At 36.8% G+C, this 23,284-nt stretch overlaps 1 protein-coding gene across 1 annotated transcript in view; it reads right to left on the reverse strand.

The window, feature by feature from the left end:
• SMCHD1 (structural maintenance of chromosomes flexible hinge domain containing 1) overlaps positions 1 to 23,284 on the reverse strand; it is a 167,075-nt gene that overhangs the window by 85,014 nt on the left and 58,777 nt on the right. The window contains exons 9-19 of the mRNA XM_011996333.1: positions 21,587 to 21,677; positions 20,676 to 20,886; positions 18,051 to 18,171; positions 17,789 to 17,972; positions 14,870 to 15,064; positions 13,667 to 13,780; positions 13,024 to 13,130; positions 11,869 to 11,951; positions 11,598 to 11,711; positions 990 to 1,067; positions 791 to 910 (exon numbers count right to left, since the gene is read on the reverse strand). Of these exons, the coding sequence (XP_011851723.1) occupies positions 791 to 910; positions 990 to 1,067; positions 11,598 to 11,711; positions 11,869 to 11,951; positions 13,024 to 13,130; positions 13,667 to 13,780; positions 14,870 to 15,064; positions 17,789 to 17,972; positions 18,051 to 18,171; positions 20,676 to 20,886; positions 21,587 to 21,677 (1,418 nt within the window). The remainder of the gene's footprint in view (positions 1 to 790; positions 911 to 989; positions 1,068 to 11,597; positions 11,712 to 11,868; positions 11,952 to 13,023; positions 13,131 to 13,666; positions 13,781 to 14,869; positions 15,065 to 17,788; positions 17,973 to 18,050; positions 18,172 to 20,675; positions 20,887 to 21,586; positions 21,678 to 23,284) is intronic.

Genomic DNA, 23,284 nt, shown 5'->3' on the forward strand with positions numbered 1-23,284 from the left:
GGAAAAGAGAAAAAATCAAAGTGATTCAAGAAAAATTCCCAGAAAATAAAACAGAGATTTCCAGACTGAAAGGGTCTATGAGGTACATGGCTGGATGATACTACATAAAAACAGGCCCACACTAAATCATACAATTGAGTATTTCAGAAACTGGGATTCCCTAAACACTTGAGGATTAGGGAACAGAGAACATTTTGGGGGACGAGGGGCCATAAGCCAAGGGTCAGGAATCAGGACAGTTTTAGACTTTACCAGCAACAATGAAAAGTAGAAAACAATGTCTTCAAAATTCAGAAGGAATATGATTATCAAGCAGACTTATAAAGCTATTTAAAAATCAAGATGGGCCAGGCGTGGTGGCTCACATCTGTAATCTCAGCACTTTGGGAGGCTGAAGCGGGTAGATCATAAGACGTTATGAGATCAAGACCAGACTAGTCAACGTGGCGAAACCTTGTCTTTACTAAAAATACAAAAAGCCAGGCACGGTGGAGGGCACCTGTAATTCCAGCTACTTGGGAGACTGAGGCAGGAGAATCACTTGAACCCAGGAAGCGGAGGTTGCAGTGAGCCGAGATTGTGCCACTGCACTCCAGCCTGGGTGACAGAATGAGATCCCAACTCAAAGTAAGAACAAAACAAAACAAAACAAAACAAAATAAAATAATAAAATAAAATCCAAACGGTTACCCAATTGTTCAAACATCTTTTATTGGCTTATCTCTCTTTTCTTTTTGGATTTAAAATGCCATCTTTAGCATATATAATTATATATTACTGTTTTGCTTACCTTTAACAGAAAACTTAATTGCTTTAGATGGTAGCGGTCTTCCTGCATAAGTGTCTGCATTACTTTCATTCAACACAACTTGTAATTTCAAGGTATAATTCCCCAACTTCTGAAAGTTTTCTGGATAAATTAAGAAGAAATTAAAAATCAAGTCAACACAATACCAACGTATTTTTTAACATTCAGAGTAAGAACTCACCCATTTTTTTAAACCAGTAAGGCCATTTTCCTCCATGTTGACTAATGTGCGAAATAATCTCTTTATTTCCACTTGAAGCTTAATAAAAGAAAAAAGAAACAATACTGTCTTGAGAAATTTAACATAAAACATGAAACATGCAGTGTCACATTGGCACCAAATACCTATTTGCTGTATTTTAAAACCTGCTTTGAAGCTTCAAAAGATCTAACGCTATCCTATGAAAATGAACAGCAATAATAAAAGTTAACTCTTCAATTCATTAAAATCTCTTTATTTCAAGTCTTTACTTGTAAACTCTTTCACTTTATTTAAAATTACTATTTAAAGAGAAAGGAAGACAACAGAATAGACAAATAACACGACCTCTCCAAAAAATTCCTTATTTATTGCCCACTCTAGAATTATATAATGCAAATATTCAAAAACCCAAAACTTTTTAAAAGGCAATTCATGAACAAAACCGAAATGTTTATCAAGTAGGTAACATGACCACACAGACCAAAAACAGGGAGAGAGAGAAAAGTAGTCAACCATACCCATCTGGAAACAGTACAATAGTGTATTCAAACTGTGAACTTTTATCTAAGAAGGAACACAGGAGTTCAACATAAAAGCATAACAGGCCCAGTGTGGTAGCTCGTGCCTGTAACCACAGCACTCTGGAAGGCTGAGGCCAAGAATTTGAGACCAGCCTGGGCAATACAGTGATGGCTTGTCTCTATAAATATTTAAAAATCAGCCGGGCATGGTCCGGCTAATTAGTCCCAGCTACCTGAGAGGCTGAGATGGGAGGACTGCGTGAGCCCAGGAGGTCAAGACCGCAGTGAGCTATGAAGGTACCAGTCTGGGCAACAGAGCAAGACCTTGTCTCAAAAAAAAAAAAGCAAAAGAAACTTTGGATACTTTGAACACTTCAGTAGGCAACAGCACTGCCTGTCCCATGAAAAACTGGGAGTGAATCCTCCGTGTGAGAAGGGGAGAGAGCAACTGAAGCCAGTGGGAGCTCCTTGGCCCTACCAAGCACTGGATCTGACTTGGAGAGCACTGGGGAGAGTGGGAAGTGCTCCACTCATACTCATATTTGGGTGCAAATAGAAGGAGGCCATTCCCAATCCTAAGTCACAGGGGGCTGCACAGAAACCTGCCAGCCAGCATAGGTGGCAGTCACTGGTATGGAGAATCTCCAGACTAAGATTTGTGATCTATTATTGAGGAGAGCAGCCTCCACAACCAGAATTGAGAGGCAAGCATAACATGGGCCCCAGCCATGGGTAAGAGAATTGGGGGCCCCTGCTTTGCAGAGCCAAACTGGGAGGGGTATGGCCTGGAGCCTGATTTTTGTCCCTGGCAGGAAGTTTTGCAGCCTGAGACAGATTCACAATCTGAGGACAGACTGCCTGGGACTTGGCTGGCTATTTCAGCTTGCTGCCAGTAGCAGACGGTAGGAGGGAACTCAACCAGGTCAAAACTGTAGAGAACCAGATCCCACTATCACCTGCCAGGTTGTAGAGCCCTAGCAACCCCACTTTCCCCGTGCTGGATCTTTGGCAAGGCATTGGTTGCTCCGCTCCTCCCTGGAGCATTGCTTCAGGGGCCTGAGAACTACCTTGCAACCCCTGCAAGGGCTGGTGCTTGTGTCCACTGTTGAGGTGGCCAAAATGCAGGATTCTCTGGCCCAGCCCTGCCTAGCTCTGTCCTCCCCAACTGCCTCAGGAGCAGAGCACAGGACTGGGACCCCTGGAAGTTACACAGCCCAGTTCATCGTCTAGGACATCAGAGTACTTCTGGTTAACAAAGGTAACCCATAAATGCTACTACAACAGCTGTATCCAGCTCTTACCTTCTAGCACCACATACTGGACAGGAGGCCAACCTGCACAGCCCATTAAAACATCTGCTAAAACAATCGTGCAGTGCTCAGGAAGGAGACAAGCTCTGCCACCACCTCTACTACCACAATTGCCCATACCACTGCAGCTACACAGGAAGCCCTGAGACTGCCCACCCGCCTGATACATTACTACAATAGCCAGCATTGCAGAAAGCCACCACGCTAAGGCTATTTATAAACAAGGAAATCATACGTAACTTATGTCACTGAATACACCCAAGAAGCAAAGTCAAAAGAATCTATTAAACATACATCATAGACACATTGTCAAGGAAAAAATAAGTCCTGACCCAACAAAAGTAAATTCAAAAATAAAAATAAGCAACTACTACTCCAGATGCAAAGGAAATGAGCCCAATACAGAAAATATTTTTTAAAAAGGTGCTATGACAGTTCCAAAGCAACACAGTAATTCTCTAACAATGGATCCTAACCAAAAAGAAACCTTTGAAATATTAAATAAAAAATTCAAAATACTGATTATTTTATTTCTTGAGATATGGTCTTGCTCTATTGCCCAGGGTGAATTTCAGTGGCACAATTATAGCTCACTGCAGTCTCATGGGCTCAAGTGATCCTCCCACCTCAGCCTCCTAAATGGCTGGGACTACAGGTCTGCACTGCCATGCCCACTAGTTAAATTAAAAAAAAATAATTTTTAGAGAGAGTGTCTCACTGTTTTGTCCAGGATGGTCTTGAACTCCTGACATCAAGCTACCTTCCCACTTCAGCCTCCTGGGATTACAGGCATCAGCCACCATGGCCAGCTAAAACACTGATTTTTAAAGAAGCTCTATGAGATACAGGAGATATCTGAAAACTAATATAAAGTAGTAAGAAAATGAAATTCAGGATATGAACAAGAAATTTACCAAAGGCAGAGTTTTTTATTTTTTAAAAAAGGAACTTCTGGAATAAAAAAATTCATGGAAGGAATTGCAAAATACAATTGAAAGCAAACAATGGACTAGACCAAGTAGGAGAATCTTAAAATGTGAAGATAAATCTGTTGAATTAATCAATCAGACAAAATAAAGAAAAAAGAATTGTAAAAAATGATCAAAGCCTTCTCGAAGTATGGGTCAATGTAAAATAGTCAAACCAACAAAATCCTAGGTAATCCCAAGGGAAAAGAAAAAGCAAAAACTTTAGAAAACCTATTTGAGGAGGCCGGGCGCGGTGGCTCATGCCTGTAATCCCGGCACTTTGGGAGGCCAAGGCGGGTGGATCACGAGGTCAGGAGATCGAGGCCATCCTGGCTAACACGCTAACACGGTGAAACACCGTCTCTATTAAAAAATACAAAAAATTAGCCAGGCGTGGTGGCGGGCACCTGTAGTCCCAGCTACTCAGGAGGCTGAGACAGGAGAATGGCGTGAACCCAGGAGGCGGAGCTTGCAGTGAGCCGAGATCGCACCACTGTACTCTAGCCTGGGCAACAGAGCAAGGCTCCGTCTCCAAAAAAAAAAAAAAGGAAAGAAAAAAAAGAAAACCTAATTGAGGAAATAATTGTTGAGGAAAACTTCCCTTGTCTAGCAAGAGATCTATACATCCAAAGAATCAGAGGCTCAAAGAACACCAGGCAAAAACACTGCAAGAAAGGCCTCACTACAATATATAGAAATTTGACTGCCTAAGGTCAATGTGAAGGAAAATATCCTAAAATCAGCAAGAGAAAAAGCATTCAGTCACCAGTAACGGAAAATCCATTAGACTAACAGTGGATTTCACAGCAGGTACCTTACAAGCTTAGTAGAGACTGGGATTTTATTTTTTCTGTTTTTTACAATCCTGCTCCATCTGTGGGATTCTGTTTTCAAAGTGCTGAGGGTGGGGAGCAGGAGGACTGTCAACCACAAATTTTGTGTCCTGCTAGAATAAGCTTCATAAATGGAGGCAAAATAAAGTCTTTCCCAGAGAAGCAAACCCTGAAGAAATTCACCACCCCTAAACCAGATCTACAAGAAACACTCAAAGGAGTTCTAAACATGGAAACAAATGGTCAATACTAGCCATCATAAAAACAAGAGCGTATAAAATTCACAGATCTCATAAAATAATTATACAAGGCAGGAAGAGAAAAAAATCAAATAGCAACACAACAGAATTCCACCAAACCACAAAGACAGAAAGGAGGGAAAAAAAGAAAGAATCTACAAAGCAACTAGATAACAACATTATGATAGGAGCAAAACCTCACATATAAATACTAACCTTGAATGTAAATCGATTACATGCTCTACCTAAAAGATACAGACTGGCAGTAATGGATTTTTTTAAATGAACCAACTAAATGCTACTTACAATAAACTCATATTACTCATAAAGACAATTATAGACTGAAGGTGTGGAAACAGCTATTCCATACAAACAGAAACCAAAAGTGAGCAAGAGTAGCTGATAACAAATAAAATAAACTATAAATCAACAACAGTTTAAAAAAAAATTATATAATGTTAAAGGGATCAATTCAACATGAAGATACAATTCTAAATATATATGTACCAAATACCAGTGCCCAAATTCATAAAACATGTATTACTAGACCTAAGAAGACACAGAAAGCAACACAACAATGACGGATTCAACACCCTACTGATAGCACTAGATGGATCATGGAGACAGAAAACCAATAAAGAAACACTGGATTTAAACTGGCCTTTAGACCAAATGGACCTAAGCAAACATTTACACAACATTCTACCCAACAATATGCAGAATATACATTATTCTGCAGAATATACATTCTTCTCATCAGCAAATGGAACATTCTCCAAGACAGGTCATACATCAGGCCACAAAACAAATCTCAATACATTTTGAAAAATCAAAATCATATCAAGTAACTTCTTGGACCATCGTGGAATAAAACTAGAAATGAATTCCAAGAGAAACTCTCAAAACTATAAAATACTTGGATCAAACAGCTTGCTCTTAAATAACCTTTATGTCAACGATAAAATTCATATGAAAATTTAAAATACATATATGTATTTTGAGATGGAGTCTCACTCTGTTGACAGGCTGGAGTGCAGTGGTGCAATCTCAGCTCACTGCAGCCTCTGCCTCCCAGGCTCAAGTGATTCTCCTGCCTCAGCCACCCGAGTAGCTGAAATTACAGGTGCACATTACCACACCCGGCCAATTTTTGTACTTCTTAGTAGAGATGGGGTTTCACCATGTTGGCCAGGCCAGTTTATGATGTATCTTAAAGAAAGAATGCCTATATTTGCCTTTTACTGCTGGATTTCCCAACTTATACCAATAGAGAAAGAAATATGTTCTAGAAACATCTTCTCAATATTTGCTTTAAAAAAGGGTGCAATTATAAATCAGACAGCAAATCACCATGAGAAGTTCTCTAAAAAGACCCAAGCAACTTTCTGATTTTTGAAGCATTTATTCAACAAATATTTAATTACCTCCTATACACAAAGTACTAGAAAAAGGGTAAAGAAAACAAAATCATTGCTTTCCTGGAGTTTTTAATCTTGTAGAGCAAGGGGACTGGCAAACTACTGGACTGCCAATGGCTGCATTCATCTACAACAACAGACTTACGTAATCATAAGAAGCAACTTACGGCCCTCTAAGCCTAAGTATTTATTTACTACCTGATGCTTTCCAAATAGTTTGCCACCCCTGTCCTGGAGGGGAAAGACACATTTAAGGAACAAAATTTGGTCTAGAGTTGGGAAAACTGGGGTTTGATGAGAACCAAAAGAAAACAGTTGCGGTTAGAGGTATGGTGAGTGAGGACGAGATCAAGTTGGAGCAAGAGGAAGGGCCAGATCATGCGTGGAGTATTGCAGAGCTATGACTAGTTTCCTAGGCCACTAAAAATGAAATAATATAAAACAGACTGATATACACAGTTCTGCAATTCAAAAAAAATCACTTTGGGGTAAAATGAAAATGAGCTGGAGCAGTGCAAGAGTGAATTCAAGAGGACTTTTCATTGAGGCAGCTACTACATGGTTAAAATGAGAGACCATGATGACTTGGACTTGAATGGGCAGAATGAAGATATACAGTTGTCTGCTGGTTTACGCAGAAGACTGGTTCCAGGATTCCATATGTATACCAAAATCTGCACATACAACTCCTGTGGTTGGCCCTGCAGAACCTGCATATATGAAGAGTTGGCCTCTGTTTATGTGGGTTTCAAATCCCACAAAAATGTATTTTCAATCTGCATTTGGTCCACATGTAAGTGGACCTGCACAGTTGAAACCCATGTTGTTCAACAGTCAACTGTACTTTAGCGTGATACTTGGTGACAGATTGGTTACAAGGGATTAAGAAATAAATGGAAACACCAATCCTTTTCAAACTCTTCCAAAAAATTAAAGAGAGAACACGTCCTAACTCACTCATTTTTTGAGGTCAACATTATCTGATACCAAAGCCAGACAGAGACATCAAAAAAAAAAAAAAGAAACTACAGACCAAAATCCCTTATGAATATTGATGCAAAAATTCTCAACAATATGCTAGCAAGCCAAATTCAGCACAATTTTAAAAGAACTCACCTTAGTCTATTTAGTGTTGCTGTAAAGGAATACCTGAGGCTGAATAATTTATAAGAAAAGGATGTTTATTTGGTTCACAATTCTGCTGGCTGGAAGACTAGGCATCTGGATGAAAGCCCAAGGCTGCTTAGCAGCTTCCACTCATAGTGGAAGGTGAAGTGGAGCCAGTGTATGCAGAGATCATATGGCAAAAGAAGAGTGAAGGAGGTGCCAGGCTCTTTTTAACAACCAGCTCTCATGGGAAATAACTGAGTAAGAACTCACTCAATAAGCCCTTCATGAGAGATCTGAACCTATGACTCCAAAACCTCCCATTAGGTCCCACCTCCAACACTGGGGATCAAGACAAATATCCAAACTATACACAATAACCAAGTGAGTTTTATTCTTGGAATGCAAGGATGGCTCAACAAATAAAAAACAATCAAGGCTATGTGCAGTGGCTCGTGCCTGTAATTCTAGCACTTTGGGAGACTGAGACAAGAGGTCATTTGAGGCCAGGAGTTTGAGACCAGACTGGGCAGCATAGTAGACCCTGTCTCCATCACAAAAAAAAAAAAGAGAGAGAGCCATGATGGCTCAGGCCAGCCGTCCCGGTGCATAAGGAGGCGAGGCTACGTGCTTGAGGCCAACCTGGGCAACATTTAAAAAAAAACTCTCATCCACTGATAAAAAGAAAAAAGAAACTAGCTGGGTACAATGAGCATGCCTGTAGTCCTAGTTACTAAGGAGGCTGACGCGGGAGAACCACTTGAGCCCAGGAGTTTGAGAATGCAGTAAGCCACAATTGTGCCACTTCATTCCAGCCTGGGTGACAGAGTGAGACCCTATCTCAAAAAACAAAAACCAACCAATCAATGCAATACATCACTTTGAGAGAATAAAGGAAAAAACCTACATAATTATCTGGACTGATGCAGAGAAACATTTGGGAAAACAATACTCTCTCATGATAAAAACACTACACAAGGAATAGAAACTTCTTCAACATGATAAAGGCCTCATATAAGACCCACAGTTAACATCACATATACTCAACTGTGAAAGACTTAAAGCTTTTCCTCTAACATCAGCAACAGCACATGGGTTCTCATTTTAGTCACTTCTTTTTTTATTTTTTTTGAGGCGGAGTCTCGCTCTGTCGCCCAGGCTAGAGTGCAGTGGCCGGATCTCAGCTCACTGCAAGCTCCGCCTCCCGGATTCACGCCATTCTCCTGCTTCAGCCTCCCGAATAGCTGGGACTACAGGCGCCCGCCACCTCGCCCGGCTAGTTTTTTGTATTTTTTAGTAGAGACGGGGTTTCACCGTGTTAGCCAGGATGGTCTCGATCACCTGACCTCGTGATCCACCCGTCTCAGCCTCCCAAAATGCTGGGATTACAGGTTTGAGCCACCGTGCCCAGCCCATTTTAGTCACTCCTATTCAACATAGTATTTGAAATCCTAGCCAGACCAATTAGGCAAGAAAAAGAAATAAAAGGCATCTACTTTGGAAAACAGTAAGCTATTTCCGTTCATAAATGACATGTTCATATATGCGAAAAACCTAAATAATCCATTAAAAAACCCTGGTATAGCTATTAAACTCAGCAAAGTTACACATACAAAACCATGTTCACAGATTGAACGACTTACAATTTTTAAGGTAAAAATAACACTCAAAATGATCTGCATATTCACTGTAATCCCTACCAGGATCTTAATGGTGTTTTCTGCAGAAATAGAAAAACGCATCCTACATTCATAGGTAATCTCCATAGACCCAAATAGCCAAAACAATCTTAAAAAACAAGAATAAAGTAGGAGCACTCACACCTCCTGATTTTAAAACTTACAAAGCTACAGTAATCAAAACAGTGCAGCATGGGCATATGAAGAGACATATAGACCTAGGGAACAGGGAGCCCAGAAATAAACTCTCACATATGTGGACAACTGACTTTCAACAAATGGGCCAAAACAGTTCAATAGAGAACGTATAATCTTTGACAAATGGTGCTGGAAAAACTGGGTATCGGCAGGCAAAAGAAGTTTTCCATATGAAAAGAAGTTAACCATATGCAAAAGTTAAGGTCAAATGGATCAAAGTAGTAATCATAGAGCTAAAACTATAAAATTTGTAAGGAAAAAACATTCAGGAAAAGCTTCATAACACTGAATTTAGCAACAATCTCTTGGATAAGACACCAAAAGCACAGGCAACAAAAGAAAAAAGAGACTAATTGTTTTTCAAAATTGAAAACTTTTGTGCATCACAGTTACCATCAACAAAGTGAAAAAGCAACCCACAGAGTGGAAGAAAATATCTGTAAATCATTTATCTGATAAGGGATTAATATCCAGGATTATAAAGAACTCCTACAACTAAACAACAACAAAATTTAAAAATGGCCAAAGGACCTGAATAGACCTCTGTCCAAAGAAGATATATGGATGGCAATAAGCCCACAAAAAGATGCTAAAATCACTGAATATTGGAGAAATGCAAATGAAAACCACAATAATCTTTAGTAGGAAAAAGGGGAAAAGAAAAACCATAGTAAGATACCCCTTCATATCTGTTAGGATGGCTATTAACTGCCCCCCACAAAAAAACCCACAGGAAATAGCAAGTGTGGGTGACATGGAGAAACTGGAATGTACAGTGGGGCGACCACTGTGGAAAACAGTATGGTAGTTTCTCAATAAATTAAATAATAATATGACCCAGCAAGTCCACTTTTGGGAATACATCTAAAACGAACAAAAGCAGGGACTCAAAGGACTATCTGTACACCAATGTTCACAGGAGCCTTCTTCACAATAGACCACAGGTGAAAGTAACCTGAGTATCCATCAAACAAATGGATAAACAAAATATGGTATATATATATATACACAAGGGAATATTATTCAACCTTAAAAAGGAATGGGAATTCTGACACACTATGCTAAGTGAAACAGGTCAGACACAAAGGACAAATATAATTCCATTTTTATGAGGTACCTAAAATAGTCAAATTCAGAGATAGAAAGTTAAAAAGTAGTTATCAGGGCAGGGAGAAAGGAGTGAAGAGTTATTACTATAGAGTTTCAGTTTGAAATGTTGAAAAAATGCTTTAGATGGACAGTGGTAATGGTTGCACAACAATATGAATGTACTTAATGCCACTTGATAAATTTTATGTTAATATGTGTTATTTATATATATATATATACACACACATACATATATATACACACACACAAAATTATTAAAAATAGAGGCAGGGACCAGCCTGACCAATATGATGAAACCCCATCTCTACTAAAAATACAAAAATTAGCTGGGAATGGTGGCATACACCTGTAATTCCAGCTACTCGGGAGGCTGAGAGAGGAGAATTGCTTGAACTCAGGAGGCGGAGGTTGCAATGAGCCTAAATCATGCATTTGCATTCTTGCTTGGGCAACAAGAACGAAGCTGTGTCTCAAAAAAAAAAAAAAAAAAAAACAAAAAAACAGAAGTAGGAAGGTCATGGAAGGTGCTGCACTGCTGGCTTTGAAGATGAAGGAATGAGAGTGGCTTCTGTGTGATTTATTTATTTTATTTATTTTATTTTTTAGAGACAGGCTGTTACTTTACCACCCAGGTTGGAGTGCAGTGGCATGATTATAGCTCACTGTGGCCTCAAACTCCTGAGCTCAAGCAGTTCTCCTGCCTCAGCCTTCCGACTAGCTGGGACTACATAGGCTCGTGCCACCAAGCCCAGCTGAGAGTAACTTCGAAAAGGCAGAAAAGGCGAGGCTCACCTAGAACCTCCAGGAAAAAATGCAGTCCTGAAGACACTTTTAATTTTAGCCCAGTGAAACCTGTTTTGGACGACGACTAATTCTGTAATTATTACTATAATATTAGAACTGTAATAATACATATAAGCTTATGTAAATTCCTACTGCAAATTCTTCTACATATACGTATCATACCTTTACTTTAGCCCACAGTTACCTACATGAAAAAATTCAAGATAAAGTATTTTTTAAAAACCTTAGAAAAATATCCACCAAGAAAATGAGCTATTCATAACATTACTGAAATTCCTAACTTCAATAAAATTTGCTGTGGCTATCAGATTGCTAGGTCTTCAATAATTACATGAAGATGTTTAATTTGATATTATTTTTAAAAACAATACTAAAGACCCAAATTAGTTTGTATACTTACAATGTAAAATAACTTTGAGCTCAACCAGGAGTTTTTTTGACCCTCCGTGGCTTGTTCCTGGAAGCTTTTGCATTGCTTCCCCTTTTTTATTCAATATTTCAATTCTTAATGCACCTATGAGTCAAAAATTAAAAGTATCTTAATTACACCCAAAAATTTGCTGAATCTGCCAAATCTTCTCATTGCATTTTACTATCTCATGAGCTTTTACATACTGGAAATGCAAGACAAAAGAAAAGCACACTTTTTGGTATTAGAAAAATAAACATACCAATAGGGGTTCCAGCAGGCCTAATCTCATTAGGCAATAATTCATCTCCTTCAGGCCAAGTTACTGACAATCTATCAGGGAGCCTGTTATGAAACCAGTATATTAATGTTCCACAAACTTTGTTAATTATGATCTTAATTAAAAACATACAAGTTATTAGAAACTTAAATATTTATTGCTGATCTATTTTAAAAGGTTAAATCTGGAATTATTTATGATTAATCATCTAAAAAAGTTTTTCCTCCCTAACCATTCCTGTGGCTACTGGAAAAAAAAAAACCTTTTAGAAGTAAAAGCCAGAAACTGTTAAATTTTTATGATTTTTTTTTCCTACTTGTTTATAGTACAAGTTAACTTTAGAAGACAGGATAACCCCTAAGAATCAAAATTCAGTAAGAATCAAAATGATTGCATCATTAGTTATACAAGAAGAAAAGCCACTTTCTACTTCCTTTTTCTTCTTTATAACTCATTGATAAGGTTTGGCTCTGTGTCCCCATCCAAATATCTCAAATTCTAATCCCCAGGTGTCAAGGGAGGGACCTGGTGGGAGGTGACTGGATCACAGGAATGGTTTCCCCTATGCTGTTCTCTTGATAGTGAGTTCTCAGGAGAGCTGATGATTTTTAAAGTGTTTGGCAGTCCCCCTCTTCCCTCTTTCTCTTCCGCCACCCATATAAGACATGGCTTGCTTCCCTTTCCCCTTATGCCATGATTATAAGTTTCCTGAGGCCTTCCCAGTCATGCACGACTGAGTCAATTAAATCTTCTTTCTTTATAAATCACCCAGTCTCAGGTAGTATCTTTACAGCGTGTGAAAACGAACTAACACACGCATCTTTACCTCTCAGCATATATTGTAATATTCTAGTTGTAGGCCAAACTGAGTTTTTTAAAAACATGTTAATCATAGTGCCTATAAGAGTGACACTTTAGATATATGATTTCCTTTTTTGTCTACAAAACAAATGCAGGTTTCTGTTTGTATAACTAGACCTCTTAATCTTTTTTAACAAGAAGTTCATCTCAATAGGTACAATATCTAAGACTACAAATGCCCTAACAGCAGAGTAAATGACATACTCCAAAATACTTAACAGCACAATTCTTTTCAATTTTTCTTATTTTTGTCATGCATCTTCAAGTGTGACTTACCTTGCCATTTCATCTTCTACATATTTTTTAACAGCTTTCTCAGCAACTGTCCTATCCAGCTTTGCAATTGGCACAGTTCTTACTTCATCATATAGTGCCTGAGGTTCCTGAATAAATAAATTTATCAACATTTCAAAGAAAACTATTTAAATCTAGCTATAACAAAAACAAATACCCATTTGTTTCTTCCAAAGAAATATATTTTATCCTAATTAAGTACATAAATAACAGTAGCTATTCTTACATTATACCATAGTGTTTGTTTATATTTTTTACATATCCTCTGTAGTCCTAACATATCAAATATTAACAAGAAAGCATGGTATAGGGAAAAAACCCACTCCAGTTTTGTAGTTACTCATTCCTGAGACAGAATTCTGGCTCCAATGTTTACTAGTTAGTGGGCCCTAGAGGAAATATGACTTTATAAAATTAATGTGGTAACTAGTTATAATGTATATATGTTTACAAAAACTGAGCATATGTTAAATTGTACAGATTACTAAAAACATCAACTATGACACATAAAAATTCACACACAAACTACAACCACTTTATCCAATGTAAAACTAGTCACAGACAAAAGATACTGTATCTTAACAATTACGCAAGAGTATTTCAGTATTATTACTTGCTGTCTTACCACTGCAATTTGAACCTCTCCTCCAGTAGCATATACTTCTCCATCATGATCGCCATAAAGAAAAAATCTTACTATGCTTCCATAAAAGAGAGGAAGTGTCTTGATTGTCTTGACCTAATATTGTTTTTTAAAAACAAAAGCTTCAGTATTAAGATTTACTAAGAGAAACAGCCTTAATAATAATTTCACATAACTTCTTTATTACAAAGTAAAAAACCTTGGTAACTATCATTAGAAAAACTAATGAAAACCGCATTCTAATATTCAAATAAAATTGTATTTTTCAAGTTCTGTACTTAACAAATTGTTGTAAAAATACCGCAATTTCTTTATACAAATGTGTTAGAATTAAGCATGTATCTTACAAGTCTATAATTCCTTCAAATTCAATTATAATGAACGCCAATGTACCTAAAACCTTTTTTTCCCCATAAAATTCTGCTCTCAGACGATGAACAACAATTCATAAACTCGACAAGTTAACATTATTTTTCAAACACATCAGCTCAAAACTTGCATATCATATTTCTTCTTCTTACTTGGCTTAAAAAATCTAAGGCAAATTTCCACTACTCCAATTCAGAAATTCCTAACAAGGACTACAAGAGTTTATCCACAACCTACTTTTCCTGCCCCATTTCTAAACTATTTCTCTTCACACATACAACAGGCAGCAGGACAACCCACCTCTTCTTACTACTTGTTTTTCTGCACTTACCTGTGCACATCTCTATGCTCAGAATATCTTCTAGAAAGCACTTTACTCCATCACCACTGAGCATTTGACTAAAATGATCACTCCTTTCTTCTTGTAACTCTTCACTTGGCTCCAGAGATGTCATATTCTGCTAGTTTCCTTCTATCTCACCAGCTTATCCCTGTCAGTCTCCTCTGACAGCTCCTCCTTTTCATTCTAACCACTAAATGTTGGGAAAGCTCCAGGCTCAATCCTTTTATCTCTTTAGCTATACTCACCAAGTATAGGTGATCTCATCCAATTCTATAGCTTTAAATGTACAATGGTGTCTCTAATTTATGGAGAGAACAGAGCCTTCTACCTTGTAATTATCATCTGTGTAAACCTCAGCCTCTACCCCTTTCAAGGTCCACACAAATGCTACTTCTTTTCTATACATGTGATTTTGCATATGTTTTAAATTAAATTAAATATTATTTTAAAAAATGACAATAAGTTATACCTACCAGCTGTCCTGCTTTGTATATCTTTCCATCCCATTCTATTGCTGCATATGTTGCCCAGGGACCTTGCTTTTTAGAAGGAAGATCAGGACGTGTAATTATTCCCTTAAAAAGCGTAAATTTTATTTGTTTATCATACTTTTCATGACAATCCTTCAGCCACAAAGCAAATTCCCTGTCAATTTTCATCCGCTGTTCCTGTAGAATTTTAAATGTTTTATGAAATATAGCTACTAGTAAACAAATATAACCATAAACATTTGTCATTCATTTTATTTTTTCCTTTCATATACTCCAATTCAGAAAACCTAATAAAAAATTAAATATTCTGCTGGATCCTTCCCCTGTACACATTTAGGATATTTCAAACAAATGCATTACCAAAGAAGAAAAATTTGGTATCATTCTTAGAACCAAGGTCTCCGTGGTCAATATCAACAATAAAACCTTCCTTTCCACCTTTAACTCCTAGGATACACTAAAAACTGATGAACTCTTACTGCCTGGGAGGACAACTAGCTAGCTCCACAAAAGGGATGAGTGGAGGCCTTCTAACTGTAAACCACATTCTCAATGGGACAATAAAAATCTCACTGTGTATCAAGTACTTTATAAACGTGAATACAACATACAAACAGACAGATAGTAAATCTGCAGTAGTAAAATTTCATTGGGGAAAACAATTGAGAAAAAGATGCCAAAAAAGACTCCTTATGAAGGTGATAATGAAAAAAGGTTGAGAAACACTGCTATGCAAAATGTACTTCTTTTTAATTTTCTCTTTTATATATATAGCCTATTCAAAAAAACTCATAATAGAAAGTCAAGTGTATTCTAAAAATATTTAAGAAGATGTGTTTTTGCCAACCATTCTTCACCCTTTTGGGAGAGAATAAGAAATCTCTGTTCAAGCATAAGGTGTTATACACTTGTTTGATGCCTGCCTCTAGGACAATGAGGAGGTAAAGACAATCTCCCAATTACATGCTTTCACAGAGGACAGTCTGTAAAGTTACAGAACTCCATTCCTTCTTACGTACCTTACACCATAAAATACCATTTCCAAAGGAAAGTAAGGCAAAATTAAAAATAATTTCAGCCTAAGTTTTTGAAGCTTGCTGTCAAGAAGGATACTTAGTTATTAATAAATTTGATTTTTTTTAAGTTATACGAATGAAAAAGAAATATATATACATGGCGAAGACTCAGAGGTCCAAAATGGTATACTGTTTCCAGGAAATGGCTGCCGCCCTTACTCCTATATCTAGGTTCCAACTCTTTCCCAAATCAGCAAATCATTGTCAGTTTGCCAGCTGACATGGAGATTAAATTATTAACTAGGAACCAGAAAATGTGACTACCAAAATGTTAAACTGCCCCTTCTAAAACTCTCAGGATGGATTCACTATCAACCAAATTACCAGATGCATTAATTCCAGACACTCAAAAACAGTCAAAGTACAATTCAGTAGGCATGTCAAGTTAATCTAGGGGAAGAGTATGCAGACATTTATTTTATAATATTCTTTCAACTTTTCTGTGTATTTGAACATTTCTTTTCCTCCTCCTTCTTTTTTTCCCAAATAGGGCGTCTCACTGTATTGCTCACACTGGTCTTAAACTCCTGGCCTCAAGCCATCCTCCTGCCTCAGCCTCTCAAGTAGCCAGGATTACAGGTGTGAACCGTTATGCGCAGCTTGAATGTTTCAAAATTAGAACATACATATTTTAAAAGTACAGTGTAACAAAGGAATAGAATTAACTTATTCTGGATAGCTTTTGAAAAGACCCACTGCTCAATAAATGTTGGATAACTAACACCATATTATAAATGAATTGTAAGTGTATAATAAAGGAGTAGTAACTCATTTTGATAAGGCCTTTCTCAGTGCATAATTCTTAAAAAGCGTCCTAATCTTCTATGATTCAGAATCTTTATAAGAGCAAAACTAATTTCAACATCTTACAGGAATGACTGACTACAAACACTATGTACTATGCACTGTATTTATTGCCCAGCAATAAATTGATAATAAAATCATCTATTTCCTGGCAATTCGACATTAAACTACCGAAATAGTATCAAGTAAAAGTTTCTGAGGTCTGTGCACAGAATACAAGTACACTAGTATGGTAGTTTCACTCAACTTTTTAACAAATTTCAAAGTGAAATCATTCTTGTTGTATCAACCAATGCATGTATTTTAATACCAATCAATCTCAAACCACCTTTTAGCTCAAAGTACTTCACAGTTTTACCCCATTTTTACCTTCAAGATTAGCTAAAAATCGCACAATTAGGTTATTCATGTACAAATATAGCCCTTAAAGCAAATACAATTGTTCATAAACGTTCTCATCAAGATGCTTCTGTGGCTTCTACTATGTCAAGGGCTAGATATTAAGATATTGGCCGGGTGCAGTGGCTCGCGCCTGTAATCCCAACATTTTGGGAGACCAAGGCAGGCGGATCACCTGAGGTCAGGAGTTTGAGACCAGCCTGGCCAACATAGTGAAACCCCATCTCTACTAAAAACACAAAAATTAGCCAGGCGTGGTGGCACGTTCCTGTAGTCGCAGCTATTTGGGAGGCTGAGGCAGGAGAACAGTTTGAACCTGGGAGACAGAGGTTGCAGTGAGCCAAGACTGAGCCACTGCAATCCAGCCTGGACAACAGAGTGAAACTCCTATCTTTAAAAAAAAAAAAAAAAAAAACTAATGAAGATATGTAAATTCTAGCCAAACCTAGTCTAATCAGCTTAAAATTTTTTAGTTATGTGAACATTTGACTGCTCATAAAAAATTTATACATCATAGTCTTTTGATGCAAAATATCAACAAAAGCCTACACTGCTAGTGTCTTCTTTTACTTAAAAATAAAACATTTGCAAATATTCACAACTTTATATTTAAAAATCATACCTGTCCATTTAAAATCCTTGTAAAAAGGGTGTTCTTATCTTTCAATTTTAGCTCAAGATCCATAAACGTCAGTTTATTTGTGCTGACCTGGAATTTGTCATTAGTGAATAATGCACCAGATATTCTATTGTAGCATTCAATTGGTGCAAGCCCTCTCTTCTTAGGAGGAGTACACCAGTCAAAGCTTGAACAGAACAAAATGTTAGTTAGTAAAAAAAAAATTAAGTGGTAAAAATATAATTTCAGCAAAAATCAAACTTACTCTTCAACTGATGTATATGGTATTAATCGTCCATTCCAAAAACATTCAAAAATAGGCCTTTTCCCTCTAGCTGCTTTCTCAAGTATGAAACAATCATCATCATCATCTTCATCTTTTAATTCTAGATCAAAAGGGCAAATGTAACAAAATGTTTATTGCTAAAATGTGAGAAATAATGAAACAAACACATACGATCTTTCAAATTGCATTCTATAAAACCTAAAGGTAGTTTTATACTCTGTTTGCCCACAAAAAGGCAGGTTTACAAAGTGGTTCCACATTACGAATGGTGTCTGTCATTTAAAAGTCAGTAATTACTTAAATACGAACTAATGTACTAGCTGCTGGGCCTGTCATCTTTAAACCTATTCATGAGGCTAAAAGAGTCTTACATCCAAAAAGATTATCCCCTATAACAAAATCCCTCCTTCCTACAAATATAGGAGCTTAAATCCTGTATCTAAAATAGTTTCACAATTTTATCAGAACTAGTATGTTCACATGAAAATCACCTGAGAAATCTGACATCTAATAGCAGCGAGTTTACCTAGTTTGAACAAATTAGTGAATGATGCTAAAATTAAGCTTACTTTTTAGAAATTATTTCATTTTCAGATTTAACTAAGCATGGAAAATATACACAGAACTGTAAGATATATTACTATGCATCGAGAGCATTAATTAGCACAATTTTCTATAATCTTATGTTTATTAGCAACACACTCTCGTGTATCCAGATAAATTAGGATTAAACAACATGATCCTGACATATTAACATCTCAGCTACCCTGGCATTAGTTCACGCACCTAAAACAAAACCTTCTCCCTAAAAGCCCTCACAAGAAGTTCCTTATATACAAGGTGCTTTCAATCAAACAAAACCACTTTGCTCTTAGAGAATCCCTCTGATTGATCACTCAACTTACTTGCTCTTCTTTTTAAGGCAGCATTTGAAAAAATTTATATCTTTTTGTCTATTAGCATACAAAAATTGGAAATAGTAAATTTAAGAAGTCAGAGACAGCCAGGCACAGTGGTTTATGCCTGTAATCCTAGCACTTTGGAAGGCTGAGGTGGGAGGATTACCTGAGTTCAGGAGTTTGAGACTACCCTGGGCAACATGACAAAACCTTGTCTCTAATAAAATACAAAAAAATTAGCCTGGCATGGTCGTGGGCACCTGTAGTCCCAGTTACTCAGGAGGTTGATCCATGAGAATTGCTTGAATCTGGGAGGCAGAGATTGCAGTGAGCCTACATTGTGCCACTGCACTCCAGCCTATGTAGTAACACGAGACTTTTGTCTCCAAAACATAAAAAAAAAAGCAAAAATGCCAGTGGAGCCACTGAGTAACAACACATACTGAGCAGGAGCACTTAATAAATAGTGCTGAGCACTATTCTGAGAAGTTGCCCCAGTTTTTAAATTTGATCTTCACAACACCCTTATGAGGTGTGAACTACCCATATCCCAGATAAGGAAACTAAGGTAGGGAGTAGTTTGTCCAACAGAAAGCAGCAAAGATGGGATTCAAATCAGAAAATCTGGCTGCAGACCCTAGAAAACTAACAATGTACTCAGGAAGTATTCTGAAAGAAAAAGTTTAATATTGTTAACCTATCAATTCAATGCAATCCCAATAATCCCACTAGAATTATTATAAGTGAATGTACGAAGCTGATTCCAAAGTTATCTAGAAGAGCAAAAGTATTCTCAAAAAGGAACAATAGTGAAAATGTTTTGTCCCAAACATACCAAATTACAAGATAAAGCTACAAGACAGTATCATTACTTATATACAAAAAAATAAATAGTACCTTATAGTAAAGAATCTAGACCTATGTACTTATGGGAACTTTATATTATAAAAGTAATATTATAAAAGTTCTAACTATTGGGTAAATTATAACATTTAATAACTGGTGCTAAGAAACTGAATATGAATACCACATAGAAAATAATTGTTAAATCCCTATCTCTCTACTGGAAAAAAAAAAAAAGGGGGGCCGGGTGTGGTGGCTCACGCCTGTAATTCTAGTACTTCGGAAGGCCAAGGCAGGAGGACTATTTCAGGCCAGGATTTCAAGACCAGCCTAGGCAACATGGCAAGACCCCATCACTCAAAAATTTAAATAAATAAAATCCCACCTTACTCTACATACAAAAAAGGAAAACACAGATGCATTGACCATAAAATGACAAAATCAAAAAAGCTACAGATTTACATAATCTTGAGGTGTAAAAAGCCTTTCTACAGTAAGACAAAATCAGAAAGCAAAAAGAAAAAACTGATAGATATGACTGCATAAAGTGTAAAACTGCAACAAGGATAAAGAGAAGAGAACATATAAATGATTAATATGCATACATATCTAAAAGTTTGGTTTCATAACAGAACTAAAAGAAGAGTTCATTAAAGATGTATTCATCTAGAAACGAACGTACATAAAAATCAGGAATTACAAAAATTACAAATACCTAAAACAACCTAAGACCTGCATAAGAAAAAGTTTTAATATTTATTTTTCTAACCTGAATAGCCCAACTGATAATCATTTAGAAAAACAAATCGCTGTCCCAAATCACAACTTCGTATTTTATAACTAAGATAACAGATTAACATACTTGATGGAAAGCATGGATCATCAGGGTAGGTTTCTCTATCATATAAGAATGGATGATAACGGATAATCCCTTCCACTACACCATCTCCTTCAACATGAGCTTTGAATTCAAAACTGTCAGCTGCTGTGTTTACATACAACGTCTGCATGTCGTCTTGTATTTCCCTTAGGTTGACAATCTTAGGTACCTTCCCTTTTTCAAACATAGAAATCTAAAATAAAAATGAAACAAAAATAATTAAATTCCATGGTAACTTTACTTTTGTTCTCAGCTATGATTCAACAATAGAATAAGCAAAAATTCTGTTTATTTGTACAAGTAATAATCTGGCTCAATGAAATATATATATTTATATATGAGTTAAACAGCTTTAAGTAGCATCTCAATAAGGAATATACTACTAAAAAATATAACATAAGCAAAGAAACAGCAAATCAGAGCTGAAGGACAGAAAAGTCACAATAATTCAAGGTTTCTTGCTAGAGGTAGGAAGTGGGACAACATTGTATGTGAAATTCTAACATGTGGGTTAGGGTATTGAGAATCCAATACTCAAATGTTCTGTGCCGCTAAATCTTATCACCATCATACAACTTCTACAAACAAAAGGAAAGCTACGTTATCTCCCTTTTCCTCCATGCTTTAAGAGATGATTGATGTTCAGTAACAATGCATAGCTCTACAGAAGAGAGACAAAAAAAGATAAACCAAGCACTACAGTAAATAAAGGTTCAAGAAAAATACATCTAGGAAAAATCTCTTTAGTTGGATATCAAACAATCAAAGTAGTTTGGTAAAAAACAAGGAGAGAAGTTGTCTAATTATCGAGTGTTTTTTATTAGCCCAAGTCATTTAGAACTGGAACAAATATCTCATAATTTTTAATATTTTAAGATGGATTTTTCTCTTACTTCAATATCAATATTGTTGAAAGGTTCAACTTCTTTTGATGTTCGTATTTCATTTCCTTTTGGGCCATGAATATAGTAATGATAAATATGCCTAAAAGAGAGAAGAATAATTTTATACTTTTAATTCACATAAAATTATAGTTAATGTAATCTTCTATCAAAAAATTTTAACACTATTTACTAGGTATCAAGCACTATATTAAGCATTTTTAAACACATATTCCATTTAATGGTAAAAACAACTGAGATGCAGGTATTATTGCATCTCATTTTACAGATATAGACCCTGGGGTACAAGGAGTGTATGTAAGTTATCTGACATCACAGAATAGAGTTAGGGAGCTGTGGGCTTCAACTCAGGTCTTCCCAACTTTAAAGACCATATACACCACTTCCAAGAGAAATAATTCATCAAATAAATATAAATTAGACAGCAAGAGTCTATAATGCTACTTGCCAGGTACACTCCAGAAAGGACTCAATTATCGGGGGTAAACTGAATTCGATATCTAATCTCAATACGAGAATATCATTCTAGAACAGCAGTCCCCCACCTTTTTTGCACCAAAACCAGTTTCATGGAAGACAATTTTTCCAGCGATGGGAGTTGAAGGGGGGTGATTTGGGATGAAAATCTTCCACCTCAGCTCAACAGGCATTAGAGTCTCATAAGGAGCACGCAATACCTCACAAGCACAGTTCACATTAGGGTTCATGCTCCTATGAGAAATCTAGTGCTGCCACTGATCTGACAGAAGGCGGAGCCAGGAGGTAATGCTCACTGGGGCCCACCACTCACTGTGGGGCCGGGTTCCTAAAAGGCCACAAATGGGTACCAGTTCACAACCCGGGCGTTGGGAACCCCCGTTCTAGAACATTCATCTCTCCTCTCCTATAGCACTGAGACAATCTTATCCTAATATTCCAAAAACAAAACTACTAAGTTTGACATCATCTCACTGAAAACCAACACTCTGGAAATCAACACCTCTTTACTTTTTAAGAAAAGGTTTAAAAAGATTATATTTTGGTAATGTTGTTCAGGATTATAAAATACCATGTCTTTATTCGCAAAATAGAAATTTGCAATATTTCTTCATAATCATTCTTTATTAGAGCAAGAGTATATTTAAATTATGTGTTAATGTACACTGAGTTCCTTCAATAAAAAGAAACTATAAAATAGCTAATAAAATAAGTACCTGAAGAAAACTGCAAAGTCCTATTTAAATACCTTGGGTAACAGGGATAATAAACAGAAATATTCAACAAGAAAAAAGGTATTCCTAAAATCAAATTTATTTTCCCATAAAAAAATTTTTAAAATTCTCTTAGCATATAATTATGTATAAAATTGAGACTCTCAAATTAAAAGCAACAGTCTTTTGGGTAAATGTAAAAAGATGCATTTTTAAAATATGAATTTTGAGCAGATGTACCCATTTTGCAAGTCTCAGTAATTCAGACTAATACAAATCAGGGAAACAATACAGTAAATCGTACGTACCACATAGCTATAAAAAAAAATTGGGGGGCCAGGCGCGGTGGCTCACGCCTGTAATCGCAGCACTTTGGGAGGCCGAGACAGGCAGATCACGAGGTCAGGAGATTGAGACCATCCTGGCTAACACGCTGAAACCCCGTCTCTACTAAAAATACAAAAATTAGCCAGGCGCAGTGGCGGGCACCTGTAGTCCC

Source organism: Mandrillus leucophaeus, unplaced genomic scaffold (assembly GCF_000951045.1).
Source record: "Mandrillus leucophaeus isolate KB7577 unplaced genomic scaffold, Mleu.le_1.0 Scaffold51, whole genome shotgun sequence".
NCBI lineage: Eukaryota > Metazoa > Chordata > Mammalia > Primates > Cercopithecidae > Mandrillus > Mandrillus leucophaeus.